General features: G+C 40.2%; 1 protein-coding gene across 1 annotated transcript; it reads right to left on the bottom strand.

The window, feature by feature from the left end:
- Window positions 1-6,524: 6,524 nt before the first annotated feature.
- LOC115620982 (histone-lysine N-methyltransferase 2D) lies at window positions 6,525-18,313 on the bottom strand. Its single transcript, XM_030514502.1, has 3 exons — window positions 17,269-18,313; window positions 7,747-7,904; window positions 6,525-7,118 (listed from the first exon to the last, which is right to left on the bottom strand). The coding sequence occupies exons 1-3, from the start codon at window positions 18,311-18,313 to the stop codon at window positions 6,525-6,527; spliced, it is 1,797 nt and encodes a 598-aa protein (XP_030370362.1).
- Window positions 18,314-19,087: the final 774 nt, after the last annotated feature.

Raw genomic sequence — 19,087 nt, 5'->3', positions numbered from 1 at the left:
TGCCGATTGACACTTAACACCACGACGCCAATGCCAATGCCGATGCCGCTGCCAAAGCCCAAGCCCAAGTTAAGCCAAGCCAGACAACGGCCGTGACCAGAAACGTCTTGCAGGCATTTTGGCGCATTTATCTTGGACCAGACCCGAGTAAGTAGTAAAAGTTCAGGAGAAGGCACTGCTGGGCAGAGGTGACGAGAGACGCGAGACTGCGACGAAACGACGCTCATTTCAATTAAATTTATGTGCCTTGTGGAAATGCGCCGGAAAAACGAAAATGTCGAGAAAGGCGCCAGTGCCACAATAAGAAAACTTCCTCGTTACTCGTAGGTGCGGACGCTAGACTTGGCTCTGCTTGATTTATAGGCGAGTTGCGCCGCGAAATGAGTGCAGCGGCCCATTAAGGCAAACGTGGCTGCTTTAGTGGGCGTACAAACACACACACACACACAGACATACACACATACAGTCACAGTAAAGTAGAAAACACTTTGCAATTACTTATTAGTTTATTGTTGAGTTTATTAATTGTTGGCAAGCGAGCGAAGACAAAGGCAAAAATCGGCGACCGGCGCCCGCCCACGTTGCAGCAACTCGTAAAATGTGCCAAATGAAGTTTAAACTGCAATTCCGTTTCATTTGGCAGCTTTGCCGCGTTTTGCCATACAAATTGCCGCTAAATAGCAAAAGTCAACAGCAAGAATGGCAACAATAACAACAATTTGGCCCCGGCCCGTCACGTGCACTGCAGTCTGCAGCAAGTGTCAGCGTTTGAGTAACCGCCGCCCACACCCCGCCAGTACAGCCGTTGAGCACACCCCTGCACCGGTACTCGGTACTCTCACTCATGGCGCCTGCCACTTGGCGCAGCTGTCAAATTTGCACTGCCTGCTGCACTAATGACGCCCCTAATATGCTCGAAAGGCCCACACTCTCATGGCTCTCATGACTCTGGCGCGTCGGCATTATTGTTGACTTGGCTGAAAGCTATTTCCCTCTCATTTGCGCAAATTTGTTTTCAAAGTCGTAGCCGTCATTGTAGACACGCCAAAATCAAACGAAATATTTTGCCGCAACCGAAGGGTTTACCTACAAAACAAACCAACGTGGAAATCAAATAACTACCACTACCTAAAATTTGTTGCAACGAAACATAATTGCCCTGCCAAAAGGCTCATTTTGAATGTTTTACAAATGAATATTAGCACAGCCTTTGCTACCCCAATAATAAGAGCAAAGTTGCAGACTTAAAATTTATTTAATTTCATTTATTAATTTGTGTCAAGAGAACCCATCCCCTCGCCCTCCCCTTTCGCACTCATTGGCTAATGTGGTCTGGCATAGCTCAGCTATCTAGCTTAAGCACGTCACAACCATATACAAGTAATTTAATAATTGTCCTCCTTAGGACAGATCTTAAATACAGAATAAAGATAAAGAACATTTTTTTTTTATTAATTTATTTAAAATCAAAAAATGAGCGTTTGACTTGTTTTCATTAAAGTGGCATTGGATAAATGATGAATAAATAACTTTATAAATTACCGGAAAGTAAATTAAGTTATGTGGTTTTGATCCAAAACTAAAACTGTTAAATACCTTGTAAGCACTCCTTTGAAATTCCACGAATTACAGGAGTTATGAAAAATCTGTAATAGTGGGGTGAATCGAAAAAACTCAAGCTCGTTTTTTATATACATATATTTATACTTTCTGAGATCCGGATAGACAAATATATTGGCTCGACTTGTGCTGATCAAGAATTTACACGTATTTGTATATACTTTGTGGGGCGGCACCTCCTTCTATTAGAATTGAATTTAAAGTAAGATTGAAATGCAGAAGTCGCTTCGAATACAGAATGTTAAGATAGCCATGTTACCAAAATGAACAAAGGGGAACGCTACAGTCAAGCCAGCCCGACGGTGAAATACCCTGTACCAAAAAAAAAAAAATTTAAAAGAAAAAGAATTATTTTTTAGTTTAAAAAATTAAAAAACTACATTGAAAATAAAAATTTATTTTATAAATTAATTAAATTTTATATATTCAATATATGTTCATAGACATATGATTATGTATACAAATTTGCATACACTTGTGTTTTACAATTAGACTTTGAATAGTAAACCCCTCTAAGCATTTTGGTATACAATTCCATTAAAGCACTTCTGAAGTTCTTCAAATTTGTGCAAATTATCTGTCTACTTAAAAAGTATGGGAGGCTGTTCACAAATGTATTATTCATCAGTAACGAAGTATTCGACTGAACGCACTCAATGATTTATTCGATTTTGAGCATTTATGAGGCACAAAAAACAGCACAATGAAACAATAAACAAAATACAATTTGTTATTGGTATTCGATATTAAGATGACTTGCAAGTCGTGGGGTGGGATTTTGTGTTATAGTCCGACACTTAGGACTTTTTACGTGCGCATTATATTTTAAATTTGCTTCCTTATTTCATAACTACTTGTATTTTGTTTTTATTTCATCTGTCAGCGTAACGTAGTACAGTCGACTCTCGTTAATGCAAAACTCGAGGTACTCTTAAAATGTTACAAATTATCGACAGTTTGAAATATCAATTGGTTCGAAATGTTTGAGAGAAAATAAAGAAATCTTCGAAGAATTAAGTGTTGATCAATTATTATTTATTAAATACTATTCTATAACAATGTCAAAAGAGGAACAGTATTTGAATGATAACTAAACAAACTAATTCGTGTGAAGTGTGTATCAAATAGCCAAACGAATCATAAAAACAAGAGAGAACGCTACAGTCGAGCAAGCCCGACAGTGTAATACCCTGTACCCAGGTAAACTTCCGTCACTGAGTTATATGCGCCCAAAGCAGCAACAAAAAGAGGAAGAAGAAGAGCGAACTTGTTGCTGCAGTTTGTGGGGGTTGTACTGGCGAGAATTTGTTTCGCTAATAACTTTTCTTAGAATTGACCGAATTGAATAAAATTTTAAACAACAGTAGATATTTATTTATAAATTATGTGTGCAAAGTTTGGTTTAGGTAGCATTTGAAATGTGGACGCTATTGACGAAATTCTGTAGCGGGGGAAGGGGGGGGGGGAAATTAAAAAAAAAAAAATAAACTCGTCCTTACTCGGACCTAGGAGAATCTGGATGCCAACTTTGGTTATTCTAGCTTTTATAGTTTCTGAGATCCTCGCGTTCATCCAGACGGACAGACGGACAGACAGACGGACAGACGGACGGACATGTCTAGATCGATTTCTCTCGTCATGCTGATTCAGAATATATATACTTTATGGGGTCGGAGATGCTTCCTTCTGTATGTTACATACTTTGCACAAACCTAATATACCCTTTTTACCCTACGGGTACAGGGTATAAAAAAACAGTTACCGGGACGGATTTTGAAGTGCGGTATGAAGTGCGGCGCGACGGGCGGGGCTAGCACCTGCCCGTTGGTACAAGTTTGAACTTGTCGCAAAATGTACTTACATATAATATTTCCGCCTCTTTATCCATGCAACTTTGAATTGTCGAGTGTTGGACGTCGATGAGTTCTAATTTACGCGTCGTTTTGTTATATAGTAATGATTTCTTTGTTCGAATTACCAAGTGCATAAAAATGTATTGATTTAGTTCGAAATATTAAGAGATTTTGTTGGGAAATCGTAATAACTTTGTATAGAGAGGTTCGAATTATCGCGGGTTTGAATTAACGAGAGTCGACTGTATATGATTATAAAACTGATAGTTAAGTTGAGAGGTGCTCTTAAGTTCGTTTTTGTGCTGTGTCTGTTTGTCGACAACTTACGAGCTAAACCCTATTAGTTTGTTAAGCAAATCTGCGGCAATAATGAAAAATTATAGCAGCATATAAGTACGTACGACAGGCGATTGCAACATTTCGATATTTTCACTGCGACTGAACGCTTGACTTAACTTGGAGTTTTGCTGAGTATTGTTTGGGTTGTTTGTTGTTGACTGGTATCTAATGGTTATTTGTTATTTGCATGTACTGGTCGTAGTGAAAGCAAAAGGGTCTGACAGTTTCGTAGTAGAGCTGAATTAAATACCTGCTCCAGATACAAAACTGCAATAGCAGCTGCACATAAACAAAGGCCCCCTTCCTCTCGGCAGTGTCCGTGATTGCAATGCGAAGCTACTCACCTGCTAGATGCCACTTGCTGTAGACAACTTCATTGTCTGATTGTTGGCGTTGTGCCTAAACGCTCATAAATTTCCCTCACAACACGCACACAGACACAGACACAGATACTTCTGTGTGTGTAGATGTAAGCTGCAATTAAGTAATTCTCACATCGTTTATGCAAAACACAAAAATTGCCGTGCACACACGTGTTTGTGCGAGTATGTTTGCAGTTTTTGAATGGGATTGCCTGCAGTCTGGCCGTGAAGGAACCGGCAGCAGCAACACCCCCCTAGACTTGGGGTGGGGTAGGGTGTGCGGTGCGCGCTCGCGTGCAACCTCAACACCCTTCGGTTGTACTCAAGTGGCCCCGAGCCCATAAATTGTTGCCAAAGTTCCCCATATCTACACGCCCACTTTTCGTTGCGCTGCTTTGACAACAGCAATTACCTTGAACTTTTGCTGGCCGGGTTCAGGTTTGTTGTTGCTGCTGCTGTTGCTGCTGTTGGTGCTGCCTTCCTGCACATTTCTGCCATATCACAAATAAATTTATTTATGTATATTGTATTTTGACTTTATGCCGTGGGCCGTCTGTTACACTGCCCTCGGTTTTTGGGCCGTTTTGTCAGTTTAATTTTTGGTTTATTTCACGTTTCAGTTTGCTCGTAAATGACGCCAAATTGCTGCCCCATTAGCTTGTTGTTGTTGTTATTGTTTGTTGGGTTTTTGCTGTCTACTGCCACCGCTCTCCATATGACTCGTATGTGCATATTGCGCCAACAAAATGGCACCCCGGGGCCGTCTTGCTTATTTATCTATAGTAGTAAATATGTTTTATAGCCAATCGTTTGCATTTTAATATCAATTTCGTACGAATTGCATGATGTCGGCCTCCAATCAATTCAGCCGTTTAGTTATTGACTGACGTTTATTTTTCGGCCGCCTCATGAGACCGAAATCCGTAATTGTTGACTGCATTTTTACTGTCAACATTTAGCACACAACCTGCTTAGCAATCTGGTTGGTTGGTGCTGGTGATGGACTGAGAACATTGAGGGAACCGACTCCTGGCAGGCCATCGACAACAACTCAATAAAGGGCACTTGTTAGCATTCGGTTTTTATTTTGTGACTTCTTTGCAGACTTTTGAGTGATTTGCTTGTTATTGCGAAACCCTTAGATGCCTATTTATTGCGAGCAAATACGGTTTTTATTGCATCGAAATAATTTTTATTCCGTTTGAACAAAAGAGTACTTTCTTGGTGCCATCAATTTTGTGCTTAGTTGCTTGGCAAAACCCAAAGCCAGCTTATATTAAATCATGAAGGCATTATTATTTTAGACAGCCTTAAGGCTTTAGTTGCTCTGGCTATAAACATTGTAGTTTCAAATTGATTTTAAACTACAATAATATAAAAGTACTATATATATATTCCCCCACAGGGGCGGAGGCTTTTAATAGATATTATTGTAATTTGTTTAGATATGCCAACAGTTTTTTGACATTAATATGAATAAATAAAAAATAAATAAATAAATAAAATTAAAAATGATCAAATAAAGGTATTATGTATATCTTACAAAAAAGTTATTATTAGAGTGATTTTTTTTATCGGTTCGGTTTCGTGACAGCTATATAACATATTGAACCTATATATGGTTTGTAATAAAATTTCTCTGCGTATGGATTGGACAAGTATACCTGTACTTACCAAGTTTGCCGTTGGGGCTTACAAATTATTGGACCAACAGGCAGACAGGGGGATATAATAATATCGATTCGTCTTGACATTTAATTTCTGACTTGCAGGACGGTTCGGCGTAAATATCCAAAGACTTAGCAATATAATATAATGCAGTTTGCTCAGCCTAAATAAAAGGTTGGTACTGGACCGAAGTACCTTCAAGACCCTTTGGATCCGAGCTCATAACAAGTGAATCAATATTCAACCCGAAATTATTGAGAAATTAGTAGTATAGAGAAATTAATGGATATTTTTAATAATGTAATGTTTATAAAAACTATTCTCTTCATATCAATGTCTTTTGCGAAGGGGGTTCAGCGGCTTAAACAGACAATGATTTTAACTTAATTGTATGTATATATACAGTGCCTTTGAGATAGTTTGAATATCTCTTAGGTACTTACCGTATGGAAACCTTTTGCCTTGACTTGAGTTAGATTTTGTACTGCTGTTCGGTGTCATGAAATCATTTAATTTAGCAGAATTGTTAAATTATTAATATTTATAAACAATTAAAAATTAATCTATACACTTTAAATAATTTACAAAAGGAACACAGGAGAGTAGTTGCAATAACTTAGCCATATACACACATCTGAACCGAAGTACAACATTCTTTATGAAAGCACAAACAAATCTAGCCCTACTGCTTCGGGAGCTCTCTTTCCCGCTCTCGCTCTCGCTCCCTCTCTCGATCTCTTTCGCGATCGCGCTCCCTTTCACGCTCTCTCTCGCGCTGCTGCTGCAAATATATTTGCTGCTGTTGCATAAAATGTTGCTGCTGCTGCTGTTGAAAGTGTTGCTGATGCTGTTGCAGCAACTGCTGTTGCGTTAAAGCGCCGCCATTGGAAGTAGCTTCGTTCTGCTGCTGCTGTTGTTGTTGTTGTTGCTGTTGCTGCAGCAAGTGTTGCTGATGTTGCTGCAACTGTTGCTGGAACTGCTCGCGCAGACGCTGATGCTCCTCGACATCCAGCTCGCTGCCATAGTCGTCCATATCGATGACCTCGTCTTCGTCATCATCCTCGATTTCGTCCTCCTCCTCCACATCCTCGGCATCCTCGAAGCTGTGCTGCGAGCCATCGTGCTTGCCGTCATCGTCGCCATCACCGCTAGTGCCGCAACCACCACCACCGCCACCGCCCGAGGAGCTGCCTTTGTTGCTTTTCGCATCGCTGTCGCCGCCCTCTTGTTGCATTCGCTTGTGCTTGGTGCGACGGTTTTGAAACCAAACTTTGACCTGTGCCAAGAAGAAACGCATAAACATGTTGAGTGGCTTGGGGTTGGATGAGAAGGGGGAGTGGAGAGCGCTGGGGGATGGGGGTGTAAGTGTTATGGCCTGTTGGGCCAACCCCTTTGAAACAAAAAAGCAAGCCATAAATAAATTTAACGAGTCTTTTAATTCTATTTACGGCCTGAGCCTGCCCCCTTTCTACATATGCCCATGCAAGGGTGTCGCAAAGTCACAGCCATTTCCCACCCCTGCCCCCGGGCGGTCAGCAACCCCCCGCCCATGTGCATCATGTGCTAATAACTCAGGCACTTGCGCAACTAACGACCAGCTGACATGCAATCACTTAACGCTCGGCAACTCTTGGCCGCCAGCCATTACAAAGGTTCAGGTTCACCTCAAGGGTGCTTTCGCTCCGGCCCGCCTAGGGGTGGGATGGGGTGGCCTGGTATTGGGCATGGTATGGATGGCATTTATTGAATTTGATGCGCATTATGCGCGTCAATGAAGTGCGCCGATTAGACGCCACATTAGCCCAAGGGTGGCCAAAGGGTTGTCTTTAGCCCTTGAAGGGTGAGGAGAGGGTGTTTTGTGTTTTGTGTGTTGTGTGTGTCTTGTCATTGCCCTTCACACTTACCTGTGTCTCTGTTAGACTCAGACCCTGCGCCAGTTGCTTGCGCTCTGCACCCACCACATAGTGATTACCCTCGAAGGCATGCTCCAACTTAAGTAGCTGAGTGGGCGAGAATGCGGTCCGGACGCGTTTGGGCTTACGGAATGGCTGCAGCAGGAAGTCTGTAGGAATTAAAAGAGTACAGGGGTACGAATTAAAATTGATTGTCATCTATAGCTATTGTATTTTGTGGAATAATAAAGCATAATATTTCAACGTGAGTTGCTTTTAGGCTAATTTCTCAGCATTAGATGGGAAAACGTTTTGCTTAATTATTAGTCTTAAGGTATGGTCAGAGGCAAATAATTGAAAACAAATTTATTGACGTTTACAAACTTTTTGCTTAATTTAAGTCTTAAGGTATGGTCAGAGGCAAATAATTGAAAACAAATTTATTGGCGTTTGCAAATATGTCTTGAATACAATGTTACCTCAATCAATAAGAAGTCTATATTATAAAGTGTTTACCTAAATTTTGATTATTTTCTAGTTTTTATTTGCCTGACTACAGCTTTGTGTTTAAATAAATTTTTCAAAAGTCAACTTCCATTAAAAGGAATAATTTGTTTTACATTGTTTTTCCACCAAAACTAAAAATATTGATTGACAATAAGTCTCAAGTTTTAAGTTTTTCATTTTACTTTATATCCTTATAAATCCGAATGCAACTTTGAAGGAAATCGGTTTATCAGAATCAAATTTACATGCTGAAATTGTTTATATTTCTATTGAATGTTTGAGTTCAAACATTTCCAGAACGACAAACTGTTCTTATTAAGACGGTATATAAATATATGAAGAAAGTAACTTAACTAAATGCCACTTCTGTCTTTCTCCACTGCTGTCTTCGGTTTGATATAAGAGCTCACACAACTAGTGAACTAGACGTGGGTTTATAAAAAAGGACAGCTTTGTTTGAAAAATGATAAAACATGTAATTGAAATTTGAATCTATATAAAACTAACTACTCATGTCAGGGAGCGTTTTAAGAACAAAGCTTTGGAGATCGGGATGGCAAATGTGAAATGAAAAACTAATCTATGTACCCGTAAATAATTGAATAGAAACAACGAAGTTGTTCGATTGTTCCAACCCGTAATTCAAGCTTATATTGCGGATGTGTTGAAGACTTTTTAGATTAAAAACAACATTAAAACTGGAGTAAACAATATTGTAGGAAAATCGTGTGCAAAAATAATACTGTTAAGTAGAACATTAAAGTCCTGATAGCCCGAATTTTTAACACATTGTATCCACTCTCTTCTTCAATTGCAGTAAACTTTGTTGCTCTGGCAACAATTACTAGGTATTGAACTTAATTTTCACAAATAATTGAGTAAATGCTTTTGTTTTTAAAGCCTTTTAGCAGCTAGTCTATACTTAATTGCAATTTTTGTCGGCAACCACATTAAGTATTCGACTGTGAAATTTGATACTCCGGCAAAAGTCTTTACACATACATATGTAAAATGGTAGTTGTTGGAAAATGTCAAGTGGCCATCTCTATTATTCAGGCTACTGACTAACTAAGGTGCTGACCCAAAAACGCAGAAAAGCTGCCATCACACTGATGACGTCTCTCTCCACATGCCATGACATGCCATGCCATACGAGTTGTGTGTAAGTTAGACCCTAATCAAGTGTTTTCCCAAGCATGACCAACTGGTTTTGCGTAGGTTGTTAGCTGTGTGGTGGGGGTTTACGGCATGTGAAAAGTTTTCCGTATTGTCATTAAACAAATTAATGAGAAATTATTCAAATATGGCGGCTCCACACTATCCATATCCATGATGGCCGGTCGGTCGGTCTGTCGGTTAATTTGCTAAAGCGTGACTGACACATATTTGGCGCTATAATTTGATAATTATTCAAATGCCACAACCCCCTCACTGCCAGATACATTGTGATTGTTGTGATGGTGGTGATGGAGGATTGTGCCAATTACGCGACAACGCCGTCAATTTGTGGTTATGATTTCCGCGAATGTGCCGCGCAAGCGAATCCAAGAACCGCTGAAAGGTGCCGCATTCATGGCAAACTCATTACAAAACAATAAACAAATTTCCAGACACCAGCATGCCAAGGCAAGACAAAGCGCATGCCTGTTGTCTGGTTCGTGTCCAGGCCCGTACCATACCCATACCCAGGACCGGGCCAGCGCCTTGTTCTGTCGGTGTCTTCATGTCAAAATCGCTGATAAGCTCGCGCCGAGTAAAAACAATTGCGCAGAAGCTGGGCCCGACAGCCGCGCCGACAAAAAGTCGAACACTTTAGCGCTCCTAAACGTCGTTGTTGTCGTCGCCGCCACCACCACCACCACCATCACCACCACCACAACCACCACCGACAGTGCCGGCACCACCAGCCAGCCCGTTGGGTCCATTGTTCTGTGGCTGTGTCTGTGTCTGTGGCTGGGTCTCCTCGACTTGACTCTGCTATAATTTTTTTTGCAGTCTGCCATAATTTTTTGCGCTCCTTGGTATTTTGACGTTTATCACGATTTGTGCGGCCCGACGACCTGCTTGCTCCAGCTTGGCGGCCGGAGCGTGACGACGGCCACTGCCAGTTAACAAATTTCAATTGAGCCACAATTTGAATATTGATATGCTCGAGTTTAAGCTAAATGGCCGCTACTGTGCGAACAAGATGCACAGATTTGCACGCAAACGCAGCAGGCTAAGCAGTTAAGATCGAGCTCTCAAGAAATAGTTGCAGCTTTCCAAGAGTTTTCATATCAATCATATTCAACTATACATTCCCAGTCTTTTGAATTTCTAAGAAATGCCAAAATTACAAAAGAATGTATTTCATTTTACAATAAATACTATATAATTCAAGTATTGTTAAATATTCAATCATATTAAGATTTATTTAACAAAATGCAAAACATAAGCAACAAACAATTAACATAAAATATGCAACTCAAACAGGTTCCGACTGGGAAACTTACACATGCATAACTACTCAGGAAAAAATTGAGACACAAACGACACATTTGAGGCCATGGCGAACGTAAAAGAAAGTCCTTTACCTTTACTTCTTTTCTTTTAAGCTTATAATTCAATACACATAAATATTTTAAATTTAAATTCTTAAGCATAAACATAAACCAAATCGTCCACTCGCACCGCGCAGCAATGCAAGGGCGAAACAAAATTACGACTGTTGTATTAAACAGATGTTTAAGGCTTCCAGTAAATATAAAAAAAATGGATAATACAAATTGCAAAACGTGCTTCTTCATAAAAATTTAAGCATTAAGCATAAATTCTAATTTACAACTACATATAAGTACTCATTTTTTTAGGCCTGCTGATATGTCTTTCGAATGTTGAATTCTGATCATAAACGTATTCTTGAAATTTGGACACGATGTCGATAAAAGATGCTGCATAATAAATAAATTTAAGGCAAAGATCAAAGATATTCCATAATATTTTGAGTTTGTTTGTAAAATCTAGAATGTTTTAATTCCACGTGATTAAGTTATTTTTTAAATATTTCTTCCACAAAGAATGCTGTTCCACAACTTTCCCACCTCGAGTCCGCAAACCCCAAGCTCTAATTCTGTTTATTCTATTCTATATATGTATATGCTGTAAGAAATGTTCAAATCTTGTTATTTCAATGTTAGTAAAGCATAAGTTGCTTAGATGTCAAACAAAACGCAACAAAGCAATAAACTAAGTCACAAGGTGTGCCAATTACAAAATAAATATTTGTTCAACAAATAAGCGGCCTCAAGGCTCAGTCTCAGCCTCAGAGCTCAGGACAGAAGCCCAGAAACCGAAAACATAAACAGAAGCACGGGCTGCACAATAAAAACGAAAACGTTCGTGTAACAAAAATAAACAGACAGCCTGATAAGAGTAGCGAACTAACAAAGGCTTGTAGTAAAAACATGTGCAGAGTTTCTCAGCGACAACGGATTGGATTGGCAGAAGAAGTTGCAGCTACAAATGTATCTTGTTAGCGTAAAGCGGCTAGAATAACAGCAACAACAACAGATACAAACAATGCGACACTGCCACGACGAACTTGTCAATTTGACACTTCATAAATGCGTTTTCCAGGCAGTCGGAGGAGTCAGCCATGCAGGCAGCCAGCCATCCAGGCAGGCAGGCAGGCAGCCAGTCAGTCAGCTATCCATTGATGCCTTTTTGTATCTGACAGATGCAGCAACTGCGTGCGTGCTTCGTTTTTGCTATGAACTTGACAACAGTTTCGCAGTGCGCTCTACTTTTTTATGAACTGCTCGCACAATTACAGTAGAAATCGTTTAAGAGAAATGAAAAAAATGAAAACAGGACCCAATATGTGATAGTATGTGAAGTTCTTTAATATTGATATATTAGATGCTTATAAAGATATGCATCTTATAAGATAAGTAGAGTTGGATAATTTTATTTATTTATTTATTAGTTCCTAGACAATTTTCTTAATTAAAATTATGCATATGTACTTGTAGTTCCCAATAAGTTAAAAGTTTCTTTCTAAAATAAGCAAGTTACTAATAAATATTCATTGAGTATAATATACGTTCAACAATTGTACAGGCAATTAGATGTCTTCAAAGAATATTCCTAAGTTTTCGAAGCTATTCATACCTAATAGCATCTAACTTTCGTACCTTAAAGTGTTTTCAATATTGTTGTTATCAATATTATTTGGAAGCTCTTTGCATTATTGAGGTCGAAATTAATGTATACATACATAGGTAATTTGATAAATATCTGGCTGCTATAAATTCAAATTTTAATTTGTGGTTAATCGTTTTATTTATGATGAGTATCCTTACTACAAAAAAATACCTCTCTTACAAATTAGGGCGCAGGATGTCTGTATAGCTAGTTGGGTCAATGCGCCTATTCGATCCTTTTTAGAGGATGTTAGCTCACATTGTGTCAGGAACCGAAGTGTTCATACAGACAGACAGGCGAAAGGAAGAAGCGTCACATCATTGTTCAAATTCATAATATCTGTTTAAATATTTATATTTATTTTAATAGATCTTCCATCTCCTAATCTACAAATCAAATCAACCAAGTTTACAGTTTTCCAGATATTGTTGATCATTCAAATAGAGAGACCAACAGGAATAGGTAGTGAAGAATTGCTCTTTTGCGATTACTACTGTACTCTTCTGCGGCCGTACAACTGTGTGCTATGCGCGCCCTCTTTTTTCTACAGATTTCTTGACATTTGTTACATTTGACAGCTAACAATGTAGCTACAAGATACGCGCGCGTATCTGCGACTATAGCGAGTAGGCTGGCTGCTCTGCTCGCATAATTGATAGTCAGGCACAATGGCCACTTAATTATTTTTTCATAGACTGCGCATCCTCTGGCCTGCTCGCACCGATACTCGTATCGCCTCAATCGGTGGTGCATCGTCAAATGCAGCCATCGTTGAAATCAGTCTCTCAATGAAGTTGGTTTAACTTTTTTTATATGCGCGTATATATAGTATATTTTTATTTCGCTTTTTTATGACTCTTGCGGCGTTCTCAAAGAACGGCCGTGCGAAAATACGCGCAATTGACAATTAATTGATGTGTCCGCTTTGATGTCGCTGTTGAAACTCATGTGTTGTTGTTGTTGCTGCTGCTGCTGTTGGCTGCTGTTGCAGTTACAACTCACACCCTTGTCAGCTGTCATTTTTTGCACATGATTGAAGTGCTGGCTGCCTGGCTGCTGGCTGCCCCCTGCCTGCCTTTTCGATCAGCCTTCGATCGCTTTTTGTGCGCCTCATTATTTATCACTTATGTACAATTGTGTTTGTTGTTTTTTCAGCTCTTTGTTCGTCGTTGTTGATTTTTTTTTTATCGACCGGCTTAATTTTTATGCTCTCATGATTTTTTCATTAATTTATTGCGCTCGCAATGGCAGTCGCCCTGCAGTTCAGTATATGTGTGTTTATAGTATAGTCGTTCATTGACTGGGGCGATAAAAATCAAACGCTGCCAAAGTTGGACTGTGAATGGGCACACATTTTTAATGCAATTATATAGAAACGTCAGAGGGGAGTTGTGAGGGGAATTCTTGGGTTTTCTTTTTAAATAACAACTATTTTTATACTGTGATCAGAGGTATTGATTGTACCCAATAGGTAAAAAGGTATGCAAATTGTGTAACAGGCAGAAAGAAGCCTGTTCGAATCCATAAAGTGTACTATAAGAATGTACATTTTAAATCTGTTGGGAAATTATTCTAGACGTGCCCGTTCGTCTGTTTGTCTCTCCGTCTTCCCATTAATCTTTCGGCCTGTCTGTTTGGATGAACGCCTGGGTTTTATTTAGTTTTTTGGATTTTTTACTGCTACAGTTTTTCTGCAATCCTGCGCACAATTCTAAAGCTAAAGAAACTTAACTTAACAGAAACATATAATTTTTATTGTTTTCTCTGGGCTTATTCAAATTGCCTTATGTTAAGAACAGTTTTTAGCGAAACAATTTTACTTAATAATTCGTCAAATTGTACAAGTGTACTTTAAAAAAAAAAGTTGATTTGGATCCATTATAGGCCTTATTCAATACGTGTGACTCTGAATTGCTCACCATATTTTTTAATCTGCCCCAAAATATATATACATATATATACAAAAAATATACATATACATATTTACATCCAAAGGTTATACATACATACGATATGAATATTATGTATATAGTATTCATATCATTTCTATACTTCATCATTACAAGGCAACACCCTGCAAGATTCAAGGCATTAAATACATATTCTATACTTAACTACACATATGTATGCCTGTTCCTACATATATAGCTTCACACGTACTTTCAACTGTAATTGAGCTGTTGACGCATCACCGAATGGCGCGCACGAGCTCCCCCAACCACGCTTGATGAAATTGTTATGCGAAACATTGACATTTTACGTTCATAAATCAAGCTGTAATTACATGACTACCAAAATAATATGAAAAAAAAAAACAACATACACACACAGCAACAGACTGGCTGAACTTTAAATGAAACAGCATATAACATAATTAGGGCGTGCAAGTCGTCGAACAGGTGAAAGGCGTGTGAGTGTGCCGAAAATTACGAGTATTTTCCAGTTGCCGAAAATTACACACTCACATATACATACATACATGTGTGCATGTTTTTTTTTTCAAATATGGGGGAATGGGTGTGCACGTTGCTTGGTCCAATGAAAATTGAAATTGTAATTAAGTTAAGGAGAAAGAGAATTGAACGAGAGCGAAAAAAAGGTTAAATAATAATAAATGACAATGTTTTGAGGCGCACGCTGGCTCCGGCGCTTCGTATGAGCTCCTCTGTTTCTGCGTCTGTCGCTGCCTCCGTCGACGCTGACGTCGTTGTTTGCCCCAAAACCTCAATTAAAAACGCATTAACATTTCACTCGCTGCACTTTTCGCGCGGCGGCTGGCTCTCAGTAAATGTGTGTCTGTGTGTGTGTGTGTGTGTGTGAGTGAGAGAGTGTTACACATACGCCGCATGGGCTCGCTCTGCCAGTGGCGCCGGCTGTCGTTCTCCCAACTCGTTGTTGGCCGACTGCGTCGCTTCAAGCGCCATTAATGGTAATTTTAAGTCGGCACACATACACACACACACATACATACACAACACACCGAACCACATATTTAGGTACGCTGCTTGACCTAACGATGTGTGTAATGTTGTTTAAACAATTTAATTAAAATGTAATTTGTTTGGAAATAGTTATCAAAATGGGTTTGGTTCATGGTTTGCTTTTATATTCCTATTGTGGTCGCTGTGTTGTTGTTATTATTTACTTGTATCTTGCTCTTGCTTTTGCCCTCAGGTGCGCAGGCAGAACCGCAGCCTACTTTGTTGTTGTTATTTCTGTTTTTCTGTTGCTACCCTGATGATGATGACGCTGATAGTCGTCTAATTAACTTGTAATAAATGTGCACCATTTACTTATTTAAGTTTAATTATACAGACCAGCAGCAATACTAACAATAACAACAACAACAGCAGCAACGAAAGCGCACAAACGAAGAGCCATAAATGAATAATTACAGGTTAGGGTTCGAATGTACATTAGGCATACACTGAAATAAATGTAGCATGTAAATCCAGTTTTTTAAATTGTAAGATACATTATTTTCGCAGCAATTTGTATCTTGTACCTCGCACATACTCTATAAATACTTGTATAGTAAGCTAGATTTTCTATTTTAATTTTACGAATTAGCTGAAAGTTTATATTTTTTTAAAATTGCAAACTAAAATAAACTCTTCCAATTATAGTGAATCAATATACTATGGTATAATATAGTATATTGATTGAGTTTCATCTTGATTTTTACGTTATTTGTTTTAAAAGCTCCTTTATACTAGTGCTCGCCTTTAGTCTTAAAATAAATAAATAAACACACACATTGGGCTAGGGGGGGAAAATCCATTTTTATACCCTGTACCCGAAGGGTATACGAATAGGGGGCTTATTTAGTTTGTGCTAAGTATGTAACAGGTAAAGGGACCCCAAAAATTTGCGATAACATCGGCGAAATCAACAGTTTCAAAACACTTCAATAAAAATGGACTTAGAAGAAGAAGAATTTAATGTCCACCCACTTCTTAAACGAATTTTGACACACAGGAACATGAGGGGAACTATCAGGGTACTTGGGGACTTAGAAGAAGAAGAATTTAATGTCCACCCACTTCTTAAACGAATTTTGACACACAGGAACATGAGGGGAACTATCAGGGTACTTGTTTGGGAGGATTAGTAGGGTATAGTACAGATATTTGCGTAATGTCCTTACAAGAAAACCTTATCAGTTGAATAAGAACAGTATAATAATTTGAAAACAAATTTTCCATTTTCCTTATAAATAATATCAGCTGACCTCATCTATAAACGACTTCCCGATCGGTAGCTCTATTACATAAAGCTATCAATTCGAAGAAGGATATTATTCCTTGAATTGAGCCATTTCCTTGAACGCAAGTTATTACACCCGAAGGTTCATGATTTCAATTTATTCTCGATTTTACTAAGCGGCGAAAAAGAGTAAGAAACCTTAAGCAAAAGTAAAGAAAATAATTTGAATATTTGAGAGTGTAGGATAAACGAAGGATATTAGCTTAAAAGGATAATAAATTAAAATGAGATTCTTATATCTATTTGATTTTTAATACTTTTAAGTTTTTTTACTTCATAACCTGGTTTTGTTTCGGTTCTAAAGTAACTAGCTGATTCTAAGATTATAAGCCCGCCTCCATTCATGCCGAGTGTAAAGTGTTGACTGACATTATTTTTCGATCCTTACTTGCATAGTAAAAGCTTTAAGAATGACATTTTTAGTTCTATTAAATGACAGGATCAGGTAATATTCTTCTATCAAACCAGTAAGCATTGATATATGCATATGTGTCTATAACTAATGATCTGTTATCCTGAAAGGCTCTTATCCAATCGTGAAGTTTTTCAAAGTACTGATAAATAGATTTGCATACTTACTGCCCGGAAAACGTGGAAATATGCGACCGTGGCGACTGAGCAGCCACGGATACAGCGGATAACTATCACGTATGAGATGAGGAGCGCCCACGAAGGCGTGGCCATGGGGAGGCGGCGGGTGTGGGCCTGGCGGAAACAGACCCAGTGGATGCACAGGCGGCATATGCGGTGGCCCAGCATGTGGTGGAGCCGTTGGCACGGGCGGATGATGGTGTTGATGTTGTTGTTGTTGCTGCTGGTGGTGATGGGCCAGTGCAGCGGCCATTTGAAATTGGGCAGCGAGAAATGGGGGCGGTGGTGCCGGGGGAGCTGTTGGAGCCTGTGTGGTTGTGGTTGGCGAATTGGCAATGCCACCATTGACCAAGGAGGCCGTGGAGCGTACGGCAAGTAAAGCTAAATTTGGCGGCGCCTGCAAGGGAAGCGGTCGTATAAGTCCTGCCGGCAGTCCGGGCACCACCAGGGGAGGTGCCCCGCCCACGGAAGCGGGAGATGGCGAACGACTATTGCGCGCCTGTTGATTGGAAGCCAAGGGCGAGCGGGAGCAGCTGCGTCGGGCTGCGGGCGGCTGTGGACTGCGACTTCGACTGCGATCCAGAGAGGTGCGACGTCGGCAATAAATAAAACCACGTGGTGTGGCAGAAGCATAACCAAGCGACTGACTATGCCCATGATGATGATGTGGAGAATCCTCTACAGCGGTCGGGCTGCGACTCTCGCTGCGCTGCGAGGCGCTCAATGGCGAGGATATCACGCTGACCCGCAAAGGACGCGATTCCTGGGAGTTGCTGGAGCTGCTGCTGCTGCCGCCACTGCCACTACCCACTATGGAATCTATGCTAAAGGCCAGCTTTGGTTTATTGTTGCTTGCCACCGTGCTCGTTGTGGTTGCTGCTGTTGTTGTGGTTGCCGTACTGGCCGCCACAGCGGCAGCGGCGGCCGCTGCTGCAGCTGCCGCTGCCATCGAAGTGGGTGTCAGGCCAACAACAAAGGGATTCATCGGCGCCATGGGCAGCATATTGAACGTTTGACGGCCGCACGTGACCATTTGAAGAGCGACAATTGTAGAGCAACGACGACGACAACAACAACAATAGCGAAAATCGTTTTAGTCGATTAATTTATAAACCGCACAACACACACTCACACACGCACAAGCACATATATTGTTGCTGCTGTTGCTTTTGCTTTTGTTTGGTGAAGAAGAGTTTTTAGCAACGCGATTGAAAACGCGCGACGGCAACGGCAACGGCAACGTCCTCAATTGACATTGATAAACTGGAGCGCGTCGGCGTTGGCGAAGCGTAACGGTCGCGCTTCAATTGGCAATTGACGATGCCGATGTCGTTGATTGCGGTCACATCGATGGCGACTTCTCTGTCGCTGCTGCTGCTGTTGCTGTTGCTGCTGTTTCTGCTGCTGCCAATGATGAGCACTGTCAACGCCATTATGCCGGCTAAAGGCGTCTAATTGCCAGCTCTCGGCAGCTTCACTTTTCTTCCCCTCTCCCCTCGCTCAATGCCGTGTGTGGGCGTCGCATTCGAATATTCGCAAACGCGTCGGTAAACGCAATCCGTAAAAACGCGTCGTTGACTGCGGCGGCTTGGCTATATCGCTATCGGGGAATTGTGCCGTGTCGCGCGAGTGTTGGCCACACAATAATAATAAGCGCGGCAATCAGTCGCTGCAAACGCAACGAAACTCTTTTTGTTGCTCGTTGCTGTTGTTGTTCTCGTTTTGTTTTGGTGGCATTCCAACGGAAAAAAGCACAGACGAAAATATAAAATTCTGCACGATATTCGCCATCCCGTTTGCACCAATG

Source organism: Scaptodrosophila lebanonensis, unplaced genomic scaffold (assembly GCF_003285725.1).
Source record: "Scaptodrosophila lebanonensis strain 11010-0011.00,11010-0021.00 unplaced genomic scaffold, SlebRS2 tig00000024-arrow-pilon, whole genome shotgun sequence".
NCBI lineage: Eukaryota > Metazoa > Arthropoda > Insecta > Diptera > Drosophilidae > Scaptodrosophila > Scaptodrosophila lebanonensis.
The sequence above is the reverse complement of the archived record's forward strand: the minus strand, read 5'-3'. Positions and strand labels throughout refer to the sequence as shown.

Bases quoted from the DNA above. Each gene is read 5' to 3' on its own strand.
- LOC115620982 (XM_030514502.1), bottom strand. From the start codon at position 18,313: ATGGTCACGTGCGGCCGTCAAACGTTCAATATGCTGCCCATGGCGCCG. The intron at 7,905-17,268 runs GTAAGTATGCAA...TAATTCCTACAG, and splicing joins ATTTCCACGTTTTCCGGGCA to ACTTCCTGCTGCAGCCATTC. The intron at 7,119-7,746 runs GTAAGTGTGAAG...TTCTTGGCACAG, and splicing joins TGAGTCTAACAGAGACACAG to GTCAAAGTTTGGTTTCAAAA.